The 19,631-nt window shown below is 42.6% G+C and overlaps 1 protein-coding gene and 1 long non-coding RNA gene across 2 annotated transcripts; one reads left to right on the top strand and one right to left on the bottom strand.

Moving 5' to 3' along the window:
- The first annotated feature begins 2,088 nt into the window (after nt 1-2,088).
- Nucleotides 2,089-19,110, top strand: alx4a (ALX homeobox 4a). Its single transcript, XM_040161561.2, has 4 exons — nt 2,089-2,663; nt 11,702-12,021; nt 15,316-15,444; nt 16,171-19,110. Exons 1-4 carry the CDS (start codon nt 2,315-2,317, stop codon nt 16,489-16,491), a joined length of 1,119 nt encoding a protein of 372 aa, XP_040017495.2. The 5' UTR covers nt 2,089-2,314; the 3' UTR covers nt 16,492-19,110.
- On the bottom strand, nt 4,959-5,727 carry LOC144385310 (uncharacterized). Its single transcript, XR_013451536.1, has 2 exons — nt 5,608-5,727; nt 4,959-5,206 (listed from the first exon to the last, which is right to left on the bottom strand). It is a non-coding gene; the product is annotated as an uncharacterized LOC144385310 (long non-coding RNA).
- Nucleotides 19,111-19,631: the final 521 nt, after the last annotated feature.

The following is a 19,631-nucleotide window of genomic DNA, read 5'->3' as shown; positions in this document are numbered from 1 at the left end:
GACACTTTTCCTTGTGAAATAAGAAGAGATCAGATCATGTGGCCACCACATTGAGCATGCCAAAGGAAATAAAACAAACTATTTTACACCTTTATTCACAACGGTTGCACATTTCCAGGAGGTAGAGATGAAAACCGATTAGATGAGATTGAGGCACATTTCACATTGTGATTCAAGCTGAAAATGAAGCACACTAGAAAATGCTGCAAAAGAACAAGTGATTCCCATCGTACAGATGTCATACCCATCTCCCTAAATCTGTCCAATATTACTACGTTACATAACAATGACCTAACGTGAGCTCTCTGCTAAGAATAGCACATACAGAAGTATTCTGTTTCAGCAGGTTGAAAAGGAAGCTACAGAAAGTAATCATTATGTCTGGTTCACTGCCATGACTCACATGCTGACACACGGAGGGAGAGCCCAAAGTAATCGCATATTTGTTTGACTTCATTAGATGTAAGGTAAAGTGTTGTAAAGTCATATCTTCCCCTCTTGACACAAGCAGTTTGCCGTCAAGTGTGATCCAGGTTTTCATTGCAATTACTTCCAATATAAACACCTTTCAACCTTACGGACTTCACTTGAAATTCATCTATTTGGTGTTGCAGATTTCTTTCTGTGTACATGTGTCCTCCATGTGTGCGTGACTGTATGTGTGTATGACTGTATTTTTGTATGTGCACAATTTGTATAGTTATAGCTGCTAAGAGACGATAAGAGAGAGAAGAAGGGCACCTGCAGCGGAAGATGGACCAAACTGAGTGATTGTTACTGCTAATTTGTCAGTGAATTATTTTTAAAGTTAAACGGAAAATGGTGTTTCTGAAAATCAAAGTTATGAATATAAATTCTTAGATCACAATGCACTGTTGCAAATTGATTTCTTAAAGATGATTGTGAATATATGTATGCACCATGTTATAATTAATTCAAATTTTTAATTAATTATAACAGGGTGCCTACATTAATTAATTATTTTTCATTTTATTTTATTATATATATTTTTTAATTGATTCAAATATTTAGCTTGTGTAACAAAACGTGTAAATAAACACTGTCTTTTGGGGTTGTAAGTGGATTCATGGCATTCTTACTGCGTTTTCCTTATTTCAATAACCTGACAAAGGACTGGTAAAATATTGAACAACAACTAAATTAATGTTTATTAATTAATTAATTGTATAAAAGCATTTGTAATACTTTCAAGCAGAAAGTTATGTTTTACAGAGATAAATGTGTCAGTCGTTATGGGGAGCAAAGAATTAAACACAAATGTCTGATTTCAGTACACGTGTAAATATATTAATTCATTCCAACATTGTCAAGTCGGACGCACACAAACAATGTGTGTCGGCAAATAATTACCAGTGTTCTTGTCGACTGATTTAAAGTTATTAAATAATCTGTTGAGTAATTACCATGATGTGCCATTTTGGGTCTGAGTCTAAACGATTAATGGATCAGGTGGCCTTTTTTCTTCAATGGCTGCGCATAAAAAAAGCACGTTTTAATTGTGGATTCTGAATTATTTGAAGTGGGTGCAAATGGCTGTATTAATCAAGAAATAAAACAAATATGCGACATTGATAATCGTAGTCCCAAATAATTCTGGACATACAATGAGTCCGGATATAATTTGATTAATCACGGGCTACCTTATTTTTTCTTTTATAAATAACCACGATGCCAGTGACACTAATTCTTTCAAAGTGATAAATGAGGCATTTAAAAGTTATTATAAACTTTCATAAACAAAATCTATTTAATCCAGCAGCCCCAAACTTGACTGGGGCACAATCGGCTCAGTATGGATGATTCGCCCTGATGAACCATTACAAATGAAGCGTAAAATTGTGCCCCATCCGCCCAAGGACCATCACGGTATATTCTCATCCAAATGGCGTTAAGGTCATGTGTTAAGCCCCTGCCCCTATTTTTCAATTTTTTTTTTCTCTCCCAGTTAATAAGTGACCTAACTCGGTCATGTCATCAGCACTTGGGGTCTTGAGGGCAGGAGATCGGTCCCATCCTCTGAGGGAAGACGGGTTTGTGTAACTCTGCTCAAACCTGAGGGGGAGTTGGGAGTGTTTGGTCAACGGCAGTGGTTCCTGGAAAAGATCTGAATCGCTTTATAACCAAACCCAGCTGCACCCGTGTGTGTGTGTATGTGTGGGTGTCGGTTCATCTGTCTGTTGTAGAGGGAGAGGTGGGGGTGTCTGCACTTCCTTCTCCAAGAGAGAGAGAGAGAGAGAGAGAGAGAGAGAGAGAAAAAGTTTGGTCTTTTTCTCCCCTTCACTGTTTTTTAGGCATGAACGCCGAGACCTGCGTTTCATACAGCGACATGACATCCATGGATTCATATTATAGCCCCTCCGCAGCGCAAAGCAGGGATCACCAGACGGACCACTTTAGGACACTTCCAGCCCCTGACACCAAATACCCCGCTGCCTTCCTGGCCAACAAAGGTCAGGCTTACGGAGACAGGTCCCGGAGCCCCTTCCAGCAGGAGTGCCAGTCATTGGATGCCGCCTCGGCTGGGCAAGGCACCTTCAGTAAATACCACCTCTTCATGCAGAGGTCTTCTTGCAAGACCCCCCCCGAGGACGGCAAACTGCACCGAGAGAGCGGGCACAACGGAGCGCTCATCTCCTGCTATGGTGAGTGCAACAACAAAGCGTGCAGATGATTGGGTTGCAGGAGCCCACTTGGCCCAGGTGAGCCATTCCCGACTTAAAACACCGGTCCAGAATTGAGGCACCACTCAGCGACTTAGTATTTTGTGTCAGCATGCGTTTTATCCGAACAGTTTGATTCACTCCAGTGCGCCCCCCCCCCCCAAGAAAAACCCTCCAAGAGTCGCGTTTCGTCCTAAATCGTCTTCTGATTCTCTCGTATACAAAACTACTGTTTTCTTCTTTCTGTGTCCCGTGGGATGGGAAACCCACCTTTGTGCGTAAAACGCAAACTTCTCTGTCCAGCTGCCGCACGCGGGGCAGCGGCTCGTTTAGAAGCGGCGCAGCAGTTACGCGCGGAACAAAGTCAAGAAGAGAAGACACGTTCAGGCCATCAAGTAGTCTCTTCGGCCATCACAATTAAATTAGGGCGCTTTTAATGCGATAATGGGCATTATAATCCTTATTATTGGAGATGTATCGGACAATTGAATTAACAGGTTTTCAGATGGCACAAAGTGCGCTCCAAACTGATAATATTTGCATGTCATTGCGCTGCCTGGTTGGCTCCAATTAGATTTAATTGCATGGGACTATACTGTAATGGGTGAATGATGAGTGTTAAATAAAACTTTGACCCTCGTTGGGCCGGCGGCTACTTTAAAGCACCATTAATTCCTGTTTATCTTCAACACTCGCTTTCCCCTAACTGGAAACACGCGCGACACTAAAAGAATAATATTAAGAAGCAAAAACAAGCTTCTAATACTGTCGGCAGATTAAAACGTGGACACACTATTTTGTTTGGTCGGTCCACAACGACATACCTGCTCATAAAGGATACCACACAGACACGCGCGCACACGCATGTGTACGGCGCATCTTCTCTGTTTGCATCCGGATGTAAGTGTTGGACTTGAGCATAAAGCGACGACCAAAGAGGCACAGAACCAGAACCAAACACAGCCGGTTGGACTGACGCGCATCCCTCATCCTCATGTCGAGGGTTTATTTGGGAGGTCAACGGTTAAACACTGAACCCTTTTATTCAATTCCAAATGACACAAATAAGTGTGTGAAATATTGCTCCTTTAAACCGTGTTGAAGAAAGACGTTGCGAATGTTTCGTTTTGAGTTTACGGGGGTTTATTTGAGGTATTTGTGAATAAAACGATGCGTCCCTCTCTTATAACGCTCTTCCTCGCATGGAAAGTGTATAAAATGGTCCTGAGCTGGAAAATCATCCACTGGTGTAACGGATCAACCGTTTATTTTCCGGTTCAAAATATAATTAGAACAAAACATTTGAATGGCGCATTTGATGAACAATGAATTCTAATTTGTAAAGACGATATGTCAGGTCATTTTATACTATTTTATAAATGATAATACTTCGGGAAGGCCCAGAGTGGAGTCACCACTCTCTATTTGTTTGCATTACTCGAGCTGCATGCTTGTCCATCACAATGGACGTTTTTAGTGGATGTTTCGAGCGTTTAGGGACGTCGGCCAGCGAAAATAGCTTTTACATCTCCAAGATGTATCCTTTCAAAAGCCATTTTTCTTTATAACGGCAGTTAAGGTTTTTATTACCTATTAACCATGACACATCCGGGAAACGAGACGAAATAAAAATGTTATATTGAGTTGTAAACAAACCGCAGTTTTTATGCTTTTGACTGAACTGCCCTTTGAGTTGGAATCATGAAGAAAGACACTGGCAAACGAATTCATATCCTCAAAATCATACTTTCAATCGCTATTATTCCTAATGTTATTTTTGCTATTGTTATAAGCTCACGCTCATCCTGCGCATCTGGATATGCCAGATGCGCACGGCGGAGCGATTCCCACAATTTACTGGATTTATTTGGGATTTCTTTTTATTCTTTTCCCGGTAATACTTTTAGAGGGAAATCTAGCCCAGCGCAAGTTGTCGGGTTCACTCGCAAACCAGGCAATCTTCTTTTTTACAACACGGAGACTTAAATATAATCACCGGATTCATGGCAGGAAAAAACATCCCTGTGCTTGAAGACAAGAGGAGCTCTGGCATTAATACGACTCAGATGTGGAACTTCTCTGTTTGCCTTTGTTTCCTGCTCTCAGTCACTTGGACCTCACAGACTAATCTCCTTCAACTCTTTCTTCAAGACTTTCAACAGGCGAGTTTTTATACTTGCAGATGAATGTTCATTTTGAATATGCAAATACAAAGATAGACTATTTTAAGACACCAATATTGTGCCGATTTCCTTATGAATATCACAAACTGTAAAATGTAGTTAACATTTAGATTTATTTGAACCAATGTCATGATAGTTTAAAGAGTCAAAGAAAGACTCTGTGGTTATAATTCATGGCTTCATCCGTTCAGTAAAAGGTGACATGATGACTAATGACTACAAGCAACATGTTTGTCTGATAAACATTAACACACATTAGGGTCCCTACTGACACAGTTATAATTCTACCCAACACATTCATTGTTGTTGTCACCTGAAACAGAAAGAGCCAAAAGCATCCACCTGAAAGAAAGTGCAAGAAAATGTGTGAGACAGTTAAAAAAGAAGGAGTTCTTGGAGGTAAATCCCCAAAGCAACAAAAACACATTTAAAATGACTAAATACAAATTAAACAGTGATATTTAAAATATCAAAATCAAAATGTAACTTTATTCAAAGTTAAGATTATTCAGAAATGCCAAAAATATTTTATCTGCAAAGTCACTATATAGCAGTCAAAGAAATGACAAGTAAAAAGTACAATATTTCTCTCTAAAAAGTAGAAGATTTTATGCATCAAAAGAATACTGTTTTAATGTGTTTAAAAAGTTACCAAAAAATGTATATTTTACTGTATCAATTTCAAATTGAAAGCATGCGACTGTTGGGATTTTCATTCAGGTTCTCTCGGGGCAGCCACCTACACATTGTGATCCTCCAGAGACAACACACTTCTTCTTTTGAAGTGTCCGTGCCGTCCCTCTGTGTCGGGGTGGGGGGGGGGCGCTGACCTTTAGCTCGGCTTTCCTGCCCTCGTTTCACTGCACACACACACACACACACAGCAGAGTGAATCCATTTGTAACCCTCTATTTGAAACTGGTGTCATAGTTAAAGGCACTGCAACATTTGGGGTCTAGTTCTACATGGCAGCCAGGGGACAAAAGACGATGTTGCGTGTTGAATTGTAGTGGCATCGCATTGGGATTGCGTTAATGTGGGATCGTGGCTTTTGTCACTGTTGCCACAGACTTTGCAGAGTAACAACATCTTTGCATCTAACACACTTCTGGTAACGTTTGACGATACGAAAGGCTTGACCTTATGAACTTGAACCATCATTTATTTGTTGGGCGCAGCGATCTGGTTTGCTGCCCTTTAATGACATTTATATCAACGCTCATGTGTGATTTCCCTTCGATCTCCTGCCTTTTCTTCCACCACCATCTTCACGCACGACCATTTCAGCCTCTCGTAATGGCCGTCTGCATAGATTGGAGTGAGGGGGTAATAGGAACCAGCCCAGCAGCCCGGGCAACTGTGGCACACTTCAGCAAGTCAATGACATGAGTGGAGGTGACAAGGACTCGGGATCATTTTACCATTTAGCTTTGATTTGGGCAGAGCAATTTACATTAGGCTTTGTTTGCATGGCCGAGTGAGAGCAGCCGGGTAAAGAGGCTCATGCGGGTCGGCGCGTCCTCTGGTCTGTCCCGCCTCATGTGAACTGAACATTTATTGAGGACCAACCGTGCAGGACTGCACATCAGAAATTGGGTGTCCTTTTTTTTTTACCTGTCGGCTTATTTAGGGGACCTTTCACTGCACACTTAACTTAAATTTCCACTTGCAAGAATAGTTGTCTGTGTGTTCTCTAGTTTGTGCAAAAAGTAACAAACAAGAAAAACGGCCTCATTCCCGAAAGATTTTTGATCGAGCAAATTTTTAACTCTGTCTTTTGAAAAGTTGAACATTTACTCACATGACTTTAAAACTGTATATGTTGTAAAAATGTATATAAGTACAAATTCATTTAGTGTTTTCTGGCAGTAATTTTTCTTGTTTTTCTGCTCATTTCCGAAGTTAATATTTTCAGCACATGGTGTTTTTGAAGTCAGTTGCATTGGAAGGCCAACAAAATGTTGTTATTTTTGTCTGTTTCAATGACTCAGGTTTTCCACGGGTGAAGTTTAGTAAACATGTTGACCTTAAACAAATTATCATTTCATTATTTTGTTGATCACTTAGTTGTTTTTCAGAATTTGGAACAGTATTTTTAAAAATGTGATTCCAAAACTCTTGTAGGGATCATTGATGTCTTTGGTTCTTTCGGAGGTTAAATGCTTGATTATTGTTTTCCAGATTATTTTCTTATAATCTTTTGCTTTTATTTGTGTGCACACAAAAATGTAGTTTTCTCCACTCGGATGGGATGTTCTTCTTCAATCAGCAAACAAAAAAAACGATTTGAGAGCTCAAGGAAATTCTGTTTTGCTTTTGGAAGAGAGCAGCTGGGGGGGGGACACGAGGGAGACAAAGAGTGTGTGATTAATTGGTCTTATGCCTTTTTAAAGTTTCTTTGACACCGTTTCACGCAGCGTGCTGCGATGGTTCATTGCTCCTCTTGGTCAGCAGCGTTGAATTTCAAAGCGAAGGTCTACCGATCACATGGTCACAAAAGAAAAGTTGAACTATGCGGATGTTTGCTGAGGTTCGGTCGGTGAGTCACGTCGACTGTTTTCAAATCACAGCAGTGGTGACTGAGACCGATGTGCGTGCGTATTGTTCCAAGATGTTTTGATGAACGCACCTGACACCGCACCAAGCGTGCAAAGTGCAAAGCTATTCATAGTCGCGTTATTTGTACCTCCAAAAGAGACCAGGTTTCATTTCAATGACAGAGGGTCAGAGAAACTGCATCTTCAGCAGGAGGGAAATATGTTGTAAGATCCTTTACTTAAAAGGTTCTGAGTGTAACTTCTTACATGTACACGTGGTTTTGTATTATCAATAGTTAAAAGCACTTAAAAAAATTGATTTGCCTTGAATTTGTGAGTTGCCTCTAACAGCCGGTGGATTGAGTCTCTGCATGTTTTGCTTCCTCTGTGAACGTTTTGCAGCAGAGGCCCGTAGACGCTCTGCGGCGTTGGCCAATGGGGAGATTCTCAAAGGGAGAACCAGATTTATTGAAAATATGACAGTGATTTATTTCCCAGTATTCTGAAGAGTTTGCTCGTAGTGATCAACCTGATGAAAATGATCACCTGAATCTGAAGCTCTTCTCGGCTTCACCAAGCTTTGAAGTCCGTCTCAGGTCATTGTTGAGCTTTCAACTTCAACGTTGGCCACTAGCTGGTGAAGGTAGTGAAGTATAATCTCAATAACTCAAACTCGAAAAGCAGTAACTCTCAGGAACAAAGACACAATGATGAAAATGATCAATAGTGTACTCAAAGTGGATGAGAAAATAAGCCACTTTGCTAACAAGTCAGTGTTGTGATTTTAATTTGTTTTTAAAAATCTGTTATTTGTAGATTTAAATAAAAGTAATGCTAAAGCCTAAAATCATTTTTTAAAAAGATATATTTATTTTTTATATTTAGAAGCTTTTAGTTTTGAAAAGTAAAAATACTGTTTCCAGTACGTGAATGAACTCTGCCAGTGTTATAACATTATATATTGTTGTAGGATTATTTCCAATTATACACGCGTGTGTAAAAAACGTGTAGTGGGTTAAGATGAACCGCTCAAGTACTTTTTATTTGGCTTAATTTAACCAGCCTCAGACGCATAAAGTACAACAGAACATTAAAAAAAGTAGAAGTTTGTTATTCCATTGAGAGTAAACCTAGTTATATCCCACCACTGATCTTCAGTCATTTGTTACAGTCCCTTCAAGGAATCATGAATACATTGCAAATTATATGTATCCTATTCTTGCCTTGGCTTAATGGTCCAGACCACATATCATCGGAATCAGGGCCTCAGCCTGCCTCCGTCTCCGTAGCCAAGCAAAGCTTAAGATTTATCCACTGTCCAAAGCTCCAATGTTCAAGCCCAATCCACATTTTAAGTCAGCAAAAACAAATCCCAGACACACAATTAAACACTTTGCCCTCACGCTTCCTTTCCTCTTTCCTCTGTGTTTAGTGGGACAAACTGTACTTTCTTTCCCTTTTCTATTGGTCCATCTCCGTTCCCTCTGTTTACGTTTCCCTCTGTTTCGGATATTTCTCTCCCCAGTTGGAGCAACGTGTTTTTAATCTCTCCCCGTCGCCGTGTGGTATGTAATTTATAGTGTTTCCTCTTAACACCGTGAGCTGACCCCAGTCATCCCAGTCAATAAAGAGGCAGTGAAGGTGCCCTGTCGCGTTACAGCCAGTTAAATTTCACCTTGATGTTTCCCCCCTTCAGTTCAACTGGAAACGAATAGCTGTCCACGCTGAATGTCTGACCCACGAGGCCATTGTGTTTCCACTGATGTCCACACAATATAACATAAATAGATATATAAAATCTGTCCTTAGTTTGATTTTGTGTCAGTGACACGATATGTGTGACTTGTGTGCACGCTCCTGTGTTGCAGAGCAGTCAGGTGGAAATATTAAACTGCACAGGCTGCAGTGAAAATAGTCTGTTTTAGTTGGTTTGCTGGATGTTGTGTCCATGTGCTGAAGAAAGTACAAGCTAAACTGCATGTGTGATAGGTTTTTTTTGGGGGGGGGGGTTGGGAAAGAAAAATCCAATTGTGCTCATGAACATGGGGTTGGAGGTTGTGATGCGGCGTGTGCTTTTCAAAGTCGCGGAGATTCTACCCAGGCGGTGTTTGCAGTCAGACTTTCCCTGCCTCCTTCATACATATGGTTTTCCCCGCAGGAGGGCCAACTGCTGGTCACCGTGTGCGCTGTTGGAGAGCCTCACAGCTACAGCAGATCGTACGGACAACAAGCAGGAGATTGTCACAATATCCATCGCTAGCCAAGGAAACATCAGTGACATGCGATACAAACAAATGTCCTTTGATCAGCCAGAGGCCTCGTGATTTCGCTGAGACTGTGGGTGCCAGCCAGGGAAATGTGCCGAAATGACTAGTACTGATGCTGGGATTGAACACATAAAAGGATGTGTTTCTCATGGACAGCGTGGGGTGGAGCAGAAACAGAGCCTCCAAAACACACGGCTCCTCGGCGCAACTGTTTTTTTTTCCAGCGCCGCGGGGCAAACATCTCAGGAACCACGGCCCTCAGTTCTCCGTTGAATGTCGTGGGGCCGAAACGCATCACGGTCCTGAATTACAGAACGCAGACTGCAAAGCAAGACCCTCTCGTGACGCAAGGCCGAGTAGCAGAAAATGAAACCAGTATGTCAAGTTTACTTGACAGTGGGCTTCTGCATGCAGAGCTCCCCTCAGCGAGGGGAGCTCTGCATGAATCAAAACCGGGAAACCATGAATACAACCGAGCCAAATGTTTTGGTAGCATTGCATACAATACTGAGAGCTGGTTCCAATTCATGGTATTCTTTTGCACTCCTCTTCTGTATTTATATAAAGTATGTGTATATTCTTTTACAAAATAGTAGATTGTGAGCGCAGAACAAACCTGCAAAACAAAACGGCTTGCTTACCCGTTATAAATAAAACGGCATCAGTGCAGCCACCTCATGTGACACTGGCATCTGCAAGCACTTTGAAGGAAAGGCGGTCAAAAATGATGTAGTGACTGTTCAATTGAAATAAAGTGCACGCTTTCCAAAAGAGCCACAAAGAAATACAAACGCTTTGGTAATATATATATATATATCACCCACCCTGCTGTAGTTTCAATCCCAATGTAATTGGGGTTTTAAACATCTCTGTGGATAAATTTCATCCCACAAACACAAAAAAAGATGCAATTGAGACGCACACTTTTGTGCATTAGACTGATCAGATCAGATGTTTGACAAGATATCCATTCACCTCACCTTGCATCACATAGCCTAACATGGCTATGAGTGGAGGGTCACTGGGTGCGCGTGGGAGATCCCCTCCGCTGACTGAGTGCTGAGAATTGCACTCGAAGCTCACATGAATTCACGCACCTCCAGGTTCTAACCCGACAAATGGTGCGATGGGCAGAGACGTCCTCGGTCCTGAAAATAACTTTGCATCAGATGGTTATGAAGGAGCAGAGAGGTGTCTGAGGGGGAGGGGGGGGGGGTATGTTGTTTCGAGCTTTTAAAGAAGCACTTTCAGCTCTCACATCCTTCTCGATGTGTTTCATGTGTTTGTGTCTAGGAGTAAAAAAAGTAAGCGGTAAAAAATTTTTTTTTAAAAAGGCTGCAACTTTTTGTCAGTCTCAAATTAGGGGCCAGGGGGGCCTAGAGGCCTGTTCTCCAGAACATCACGGAATGATCCATGAACTGGATCCCGGAAGCAGACCATCCATTACACGCTAACAGATAGACACACGAACGCAGCACCACGCGGCGGATTGCACGAGACATTCCTTGGTTCCACCCCATGAATTATTAAGCTGATCCTACAAATAAATCATGAATATACCGCCAGAGACAAGCAACCGAATATAAGAAGCTCAATAAACACAGTTTAAATCAGTTTGTTTTCTGAAGATATTACTGCAAATCTGCAATTAATCGTCCCAGGTAAGAAAATATATCTGACAGAAATGCCTCAAGAAAGCGGTTCAATTTACCAGATGTTTTTCAGTTGCATCATGAATTATGATTCATGTTACCAAAAGACAGTTGCAATGTTTTGAATAAGGCAGCAAAAAGATGGACTTTTGAAGTCTAAATATAAATAGCTTTCCCTGTTGATTTTATTAACTTAATCCTCAGAAGAATCCGCCCACTTTTAAAACAGTTCAGTTCTAAAAACAGTTCATGTCTTTATTCTGCTGTTCATCTTTAGTTAGCTGTTACACATTCACCTGGATCCCACTGCATCTTTGCAGGTGGAGCTTAAGTTCTAAAAAACATTTGCGTCTTCTAACCTCTTCCTCCCCATCTCTGCAGGTAAAGCCAGTTCAGGTCTGGCAGACTCTGACTTGGCCCAGGACTCCGATCCAGCTGGAATGGACTCCAGCTACCTTGCTGTGAAGGGTCCGGGTGGGAAGTCGGCCTCCGACAGGCAACCAGGCACAGAATTGTCGAGCCCTCTGGACAAGGGCGATGGCGGCGAGAGCAACAAGGGCAAAAAAAGGCGCAACCGCACAACCTTTACCAGCTACCAGCTGGAAGAGCTGGAGAAAGTTTTCCAAAAGACGCACTATCCGGACGTTTACGCCAGGGAGCAGCTGGCGCTGAGGACTGACCTGACTGAAGCCCGCGTGCAGGTAATGCAGGACACTCGGCAACATCTCGTACGCCAGCTAAAAAAAGACAGAAACACAAACCAATGAACCCTAAACAAACCTATCCGATTTCTAAACAGAATTTAAAAAGGCAGTCAAGGCAACCTGTCATGGGAGTGAATAATAAAGAGGCCCTGGTAGCAACGCAGAGGATGCTTTAACAACACAAACTCACGAATCCTTCAACATCTGCAGAGATAACGTCACTCACACAACACGGGAGATGTATCTGGTTATGTGGGAGTCATGGGAGGGGAGGGTGGAGGGAGTTAACAGAGGCCAGGGGGTCCGTGGGGCTGAGGTTGGAGCTGCCTGGCCCTCATGTGTGCAGCTGTAGGAGTGGAGACTTTCGTCATCGCACAAGGAGACTTGTTTGAATCTGCCACGACTGCTGTGATGCACTCCAACGCTGGTGGAAAAAGAAAGAGACCGCCGCCGTTTGTTTGTGTGCGTGGTGCATGGCGCGTGTTTACGTGGGCGTGTACGAGGGCACCACAGACTACCAAAGCCCCCGGATTTTCCTTGTTTTTCTTTCATTAACATCCCTGTCACACAATAATGTGTCCCTGCTGTGGTGTACGGCGTAGGTGCAAAAAATCTGTTGACTGATATTTAAAGTCATATTTGAATTTTGATATATTTTGAAGCATCCAACAAGTTTTTTTTTGTTTTTTTTAACAATGGCTATATACAACATTTTTGTTGTGTGCCAGTTCGTAGGCGGGATGAGAAAACAGGCTCTATTGAAAGCAATCTTTTACATGACGACCTGGAACGGTGACCAGAAAACCTTCACAGGGAAACACAGGAAGTCCGCGCAGCCGCGGGGTTATAACTCAAGCCGAGGCTGTGAAGGTATGCCGCCCTGCTCTGCTGCTCATACTATCACATGGATGCAGCTTTACGGCCCTCTCCCAGCGGCCCTTTCAAACACTCAAGTCAAAAAAAGATGAAAGACATAAGATGTCTCGTCAGCCAGAAAACCGGGCTCTGTTCTCTATTCTCGTCATCCACACGCAAAAGATCTCACAGCTCATGAATTCGGAGTCCGGAGTGAAATAAATGTTGAGAGAAAAGCATTTACTGCTGAAAAGTTTACTTTAACTTCAAAATGTGCCACTAGTTTTTTCTTTTTAAATACAAAAAAACAAAAAATGGCTAAATTACATTACTATACTTGTGGGGAGGACTAATATTACAGCTCGTTTTCTGATTGGTTCTGGCGCCAAACAACAAGGGACACTCAGTTGAAAACCTTCAGGCTCTGGAGTTGTTTGCTTTTCAGTCTCAGTTTCAAAGAGCGAAAGTACGTTCAGATCAGAGTCATATGCACTACAGATACACGGGGAGGTCAGGGTTCAAGGGTCGGGGTTTCAACAACAACACATTTCTCAGACTCGCCATTCTTTTAGCTGAGGGAACTCGAGATGGCGTCTGACATGCCGAGTTTACCCCATGAACGCAGGAGTTTACATGAGTTTATAAACGGTTAATGGAAGATAAAACGGAAGGAAAACTTGATCACGTTAGGAAGGAATTCTCTTTAAGTTTGTCCAACTTAAAAGAAACATGACATGACAGGAATCATGACAAATAACTGAAGATAAGTCAGGATCCCAGAACTATCTCCCTATGAGAATTATTCTATTTCTATCAAATAAACATGTCATTTAACAGCAGCAGAAATGCCTCATTTTAGCTCCTTAATTGTGAGAATATTAGATTTTTCAAACTGAACAGATCATTCTTCAGTTTATCAAAAACGAGCCATATAAAGGCAATAATAACGCCTTGTTGAAAATATTTATTTTTTAACCAACATTGGTTAAAAATTGGCATCATACAGAACATTCACTCCCCTGTTGTCCTGCACTTTACCTTTAATTCACCAGGGAAATGAGACATTATGTGGTTACGGATTCTTGGCCAAATGGAACCAACTTGCGTCTAATGAGCAACAACGCTGGTCAGAGGCGTTTCCGTGATATTATTAGTGCTTTGTGGGTGTTGGAAAAGCGAAGCCAGGCTCAGCCTTGGATTTCATCCTGCTTTGGTATGGAAGCTGACATGAGTGACAGCAGAGGAGGGTTATCAATCCTCTGAGCCGCTCTCTCACTTCAAAGTGCTTTCGGGCCGTACGGCTCTCCTGCTGGGGCCAGTTTGGCATTTCTCTGCGCTTTCTCTCTGGGGCCGTAACATAAATAAAGCCTCATTGAAAGTCCACCACCGCTACTTAAGCTGTCATGGTCTCTACCAATTACTGTCACAAGCAGTGTGCGCAACACAAAAATATGTTCCCCCGGTATAATAGCCAACAGACCAACAGCGGACAGTAAGCAGAGGAGAGCTTTGGGGACACCTTACATGCACGTTTAATGTATAAAACCATAGAGCAACAGTCACCTAGAAGGACGCACGGTGATCTTGTGTTAGCTTGTGGATCCTGAGGGACAGTGCAGAGGAACATGCACAAAATCATCAAGGAGAGACAGATTACGTCCTCTAAAATGTGTGCTTCTTTCATTTAGAAGGGGACATCGTCTCAAAGCCAGGAGCTTTGACCCTCAGGAAATTAAAAATGAAAATACAAACAAACCCAGTATAGTTATAATCCCATCTCACCTTTCAATTTCCTGCATTGCCTCTTTAGGGTTCTGGGCAGAGTGGACACGTGGAATAATAGAAATCAGTTGGGAAGGAGAAGTCCTTCTGCCGTAATCAGTCCAGTCAACAGTTGTATAACGTTTACATTTTGACAATCGAAGGTTCAAAGCCCATCAGAGAGTAATTAGATCACATCCACACACTCAAACATAGGAAACCTTTCAATAAACAAGTCTCATTTTTAGATGTCAGCAGTGATTATGGGAAACATTAGTAATGCGAAACATCTCTTGTCAGACAACAAATACGCAAAGGTGGGAGGAAAGAGATCTGTTTACATTTTGTTTGCCGACCTCAGCGAATTGAAGGTTTCAGCACGTTATTTACAAAGGCTATTCTGCCCTTTTTTAATTTCATATTTTCAAGTTTCAATTATATTACCTGCATTGAACATTGAAATGTTTTTGATCTGTGCTCTGTAAATTCACACTTGTTTGATTTAGTTCAGATACTTATCTATATTCCTGCTGTGAGCTAAAAGAGTAATTTAGGATTTACAGAAAACAATTTAGTGCAGTTAAGGGCAAACCTTTTTTTTTAGTCACTCACTTTTAAAAAAATTCCAAACAATCACCTGCTAGTTTTATGAGATTCTGTTATTTTGTTCCGCAGGTGTGGTTTCAGAACCGAAGGGCCAAATGGAGGAAAAGGGAGCGCTTTGGTCAGATGCAGCAGGTCCGAACTCACTTCTCAACAGCGTACGAGTTGCCTCTTCTGACGCGTCCGGAGAACTACGCACAGGTACAGAATGAGTTCCTCACTACGCGTTTGACATATTTTACTCCATTTACTGCAAACATCCTTTTTTCTCAATTCCTGTCTCCCAACCTCAAAGTCATAGGGCCTCGTTTACCAATATAAAGTTATTTTTTTAAATCTGTCCTTAAGAAAGTTCCTAAAGAAAAGTCTACGTGTGATTCATGACGTGTTCCTATACAGCGGAATTGTTCGCAGGTGCGGTCCGAGAATGATGAATCTCTTAATTAAAAGCTTGTGCCCCGTTTCTCCCATTCAGCATAGGTTAACGCCCACTAATTCCCATAAAAGGGCACGAGGTGGCAGAGCCGTGTGCACACTCAGAGAAACGTCAGAAAGACGTGGGAAAGACTGGAGGCCTCGACTGCAAAAAAAAAGCAACGTTATATTTTGTTTCGTGCGCAGTGGCTGCAGAGCGGTAAATAAAACCGATGCATGGAATGCAATTACCCATGCAGTGAATGCAAGTATAATACAATAATAAGTAATAATACAAATAATTAGTTGCAAAATCATAAAGGGGAGAAATATTCCGTTTTAAATTAGAACGGACAAAAACGATTTATTTTGTCAGCTCTCAGCTGCGTGTAAGCGTGCTCTTGGTTGTGCGTAAATTCTGTCCTTACCTAAGAACAGAGAGTTAGGTGAGAAAATCTAGGTCCCTGCAGTAATCGTTGTATTTAACACAGTTCTTGTCAACCAATATTCCAGATTCAGAACCCCTCCTGGATCGGCGGCGGCAGCGCAGCTTCTCCTGTGCCGGGCTGCGTCGTGCCCTGCGACACCGTGAGCCCCTGCATGACCCCTCACCCCCACTCTGCCAGCGGGATGTCTGACTTTCTGGGCATGTCGGGCCCCGGGGGTCACGTGGGACAGGCTCACATGGGCAGCCTGTTTGGAGGGCCTCCTGGCATGGCCACGGGCATCAACGCGTACGACCTGAACATGGACCCTGACCGCAAGTCCTCCAGCATCGCCGCCTTGCGCATGAAGGCCAAAGAGCACAGCGCCGCCATATCTTGGGCCACATGATGCAATGCTGTCGGCTGAATTGGGGGGGGGGGGGGGGGGGGGGGGCTTGTTGCACGAATCCAGCGTAGTGAGAGGTGGGGGCACTATAATCAAAATTTAAAGGCAACAGTGACTACCTTCATATTTGTTGCAATAAAATAATTATCCAAATACACAGACGGGTGGAGATTACTCCGAGAGAGAAATGGAGGTTTTGCAAGTGGCGTTGCGCTGCCATACTTCTCGACCGCAGGGTGCGAGTGAGCTTTGTGGGGAGACCAGATGCTGTTCTGTCTAACAGGAGTTGCAGCGTGGCTGAAAAGATAGGCGAAGGAACGTGTTAAGAAAATCATTTCAAACAAATCCATGCACTTATTTGCTAAAATACAGGATATTGTGTTTGTACAGTGCTTTCAGTGTTATTGTAGTTCTCCGATCAGGTGATGTTTTATCCTTACATTATTATTTAAATTTTGAGTGTTCATGTTTTTGTCTCTAATCCATTTGTTATTGGTTTTGTTTTAACAAATAGTTCAGCAAGTATCCAACCATTTTAATTTAGTCAGGATATGTTGATATTATTCAGCGTGAAACTTAAAAAAAAAGTTATCCATTATATTGGTCATATTTTTCAGCTACTAAAAAAAAGTGTCTTCACCCTCTAACATTTCAAAGTCAATGAGAGGAAACGTGGTTAGTTTCTTTGGGGAGGGATCCACCTGCCTGCTGATGGTGAGATAGTGGGAGGGATGGGGGAGGCGGTGGGAGTGCGCAGGGCACAGCAGGCTCGCTGCTCTCCGGGCTGAAGCGCCGCCTCCAGACAGAACCAATCTCGGTTTGCAGGAGGACGTGAAGTGCAAGCGAACATGACCGTGCCCCTTTGCGTTTCAAGTGCGATGAGTTTCAGAGGGGAAAAAGAGCCGAACGCTCAGTCAGTCTGCCAGAAACAACACCGAAACCGGCCTCTTTAAAACAGGCCGGGCTGGAGGAGATTAGTGTGTTGACACTTTCAAACACCGAGAGGATATCAGTGTTCATCTGCGTTTACTGGACTTTGTGACGCCCGAGTCTGTCATGGCCGACTAGTAAATGGTCACGAAGCAGCTCCGACATTAAGAGCGCTATTGTATTTCTCCCTTTATCGTCTTCAGTGATGGTTTGACTACATCTTAGTTGGATAATGCACCTCGGAGGACTCTGCACGTGCTTGAGTACTGAATATCAGTTTCTTCCCTCCCCTTCAGACGCCCGGAAGTCTTTTTACAACACAAAGAACATCAAATGCATCGCAAAGGCATCCAACATAAGTGGAATGCACTCCTTTAAAGTAGCCATGTCTCAACCTCCAGTTTTACGGTCTTACCCCATTTTTAGATCTAGCGAACAGGGTGTATTATCCTATAAAGATTGTGTTTAATCAAATAGGTACTATAAAGTCAGTGTCAGAATACAGTGAGATCAGGTGATATTCCCGTGTAGGGGTACTGGTTGGCTGCTCTACAGTGAGTCGACGACCGTATCAGAGCAGGTCACACTCAAGTCCTTCAAATTACAACCAGCTCCACGCTCCAATCCTGGCTGTGAAGTACGCATCTCGGACTCAAAAGCGAGAGGGTCTCCTTGCGAATGTGGACACGGGGGCCCCCTGTGCTCTCGCTGTGGGGTTGGACGGAGGGCGAGCCGCGAGGGCGTCTGCTGTGTTCCGGTGTTCTGGGAAAAGGACAGTGCACACAGCTGCTCTGAGGGGGTAAATGCAAAACAAACATGCCTCACACATGCTTCCCCCTCAGCTGTCATGGCTCTGCTTTCAAAGACCCCCCCCCTCTGTACACATATCTCTGTGCCTCTCCCTTCCACGTTGTCCACTGGCTCAAAGCTGCAGCCCCCCCACCCCACCGATCCGCAGGGTCCGACCCAGAGACACACGGTCAACCTAGGAAGGCTTTTTAATTAACACTGAGCCATGTTGAGGCTGAGGACTGCAGTATTGTGTGTCAGGACAGACGGGACCGTCTGTCTTCTACTTGGTTTAATGTAGACTGCAAAGTGCTCACAGACGTACCGGCATTAAGGAGCTGTGGTTTACACCATACGTACTCACCGATACTCACTTTTCCCCATCTCTAAAGGTGCATTATTCTATAAGAGTAAACATTTTCTGTAACATATTTCCTCAATCGGGAAAATCATTGAAGGTCAATGCAAGATTACGTTCAATCATTTGTTTATCATCCCCCTGTAAGTTGCAGATCGCTCCATCCCTGAGTGAGGGTGTCGTCATTTACTTTTTCATTTTCTAATACTACTGAAGTCCAGCAATCAGTATAGGAGTAAATATATGATGAACTATGCGTGCTGTTTATATGCATGTGCATTTTTGTGCATGGAAAATAGATTGAAGTTTTAAGACTCTTGGAAACATAACTAATTGGATGTTGTGTTTTATTTGAGACACAGCAGTAAAATTGCATTTCCAGAGTTGTTTTTGAACATTTTTTTTGTATTGTCATGTAATTTCTCTGAATTTGTTGGGGTTTTTTCAAGATAATTTGACTTTAAGCCATTTGTTGAAATGAGTGTATGAATTTACTCTTGCTTGTGTTCCTACATTGTGTAATTAAAGTACAATAAGTTATTGCACTTCTATTCATCATTTGTGTTACTCATTTAATTGTATGGCACGCTTGAAAAGCACAGTACAGTTGTAAACTTGAACACTCCAAACTCTGGTCCCGGTTTATTTCTTGTTTTGCGGTGAATAACACAAGCAGACAGGAAGTAAACATGGACCCGAGCCGTTGCCTTGCAAAGAAATTCTGACGGAATGGTAAAGAGAAGATGGAAGGTAACCGTGGTTTCCACTGGCCGTTAACAGTGAAAAATCAAGACAACTATTTTCCTTTTAGCAGATCGCTAAAGTCACCCAAATGAAAAAAAAAGCCTTTCAAGTCATCAGCCTGAGACAGCGGTTGGCCACAACTTGTGAATACGTTGTCTGCTGAAGTTACAAAAAAAAAAAAAAACATGAATCTGCAGCACCTTGCCAAAATATTGTGTCACCCTTTAGTCACATTCTAAAATACCCACACATTTTTTATCCCTTTGAAGAGACGCGAGTGCTGAAATGAGATCGTACAGCCCGCAACAGCATCACACTAATT

Source organism: Gasterosteus aculeatus, chromosome 12 (assembly GCF_964276395.1).
Source record: "Gasterosteus aculeatus chromosome 12, fGasAcu3.hap1.1, whole genome shotgun sequence".
NCBI classification, from domain to species: Eukaryota; Metazoa; Chordata; class Actinopteri; order Perciformes; family Gasterosteidae; genus Gasterosteus; species Gasterosteus aculeatus.
This window is presented reverse-complemented; position numbering and strand designations above follow the sequence as displayed.

Bases quoted from the DNA above. Each gene is read 5' to 3' on its own strand.
- alx4a (XM_040161561.2), top strand. From the start codon at position 2,315: ATGAACGCCGAGACCTGCGTTTCATACAGCGACATGACATCCATGGAT. The intron at 12,022-15,315 runs GTAATGCAGGAC...TTTGTTCCGCAG, and splicing joins TGACTGAAGCCCGCGTGCAG to GTGTGGTTTCAGAACCGAAG. The intron at 15,445-16,170 runs GTACAGAATGAG...CCAATATTCCAG, and splicing joins GTCCGGAGAACTACGCACAG to ATTCAGAACCCCTCCTGGAT.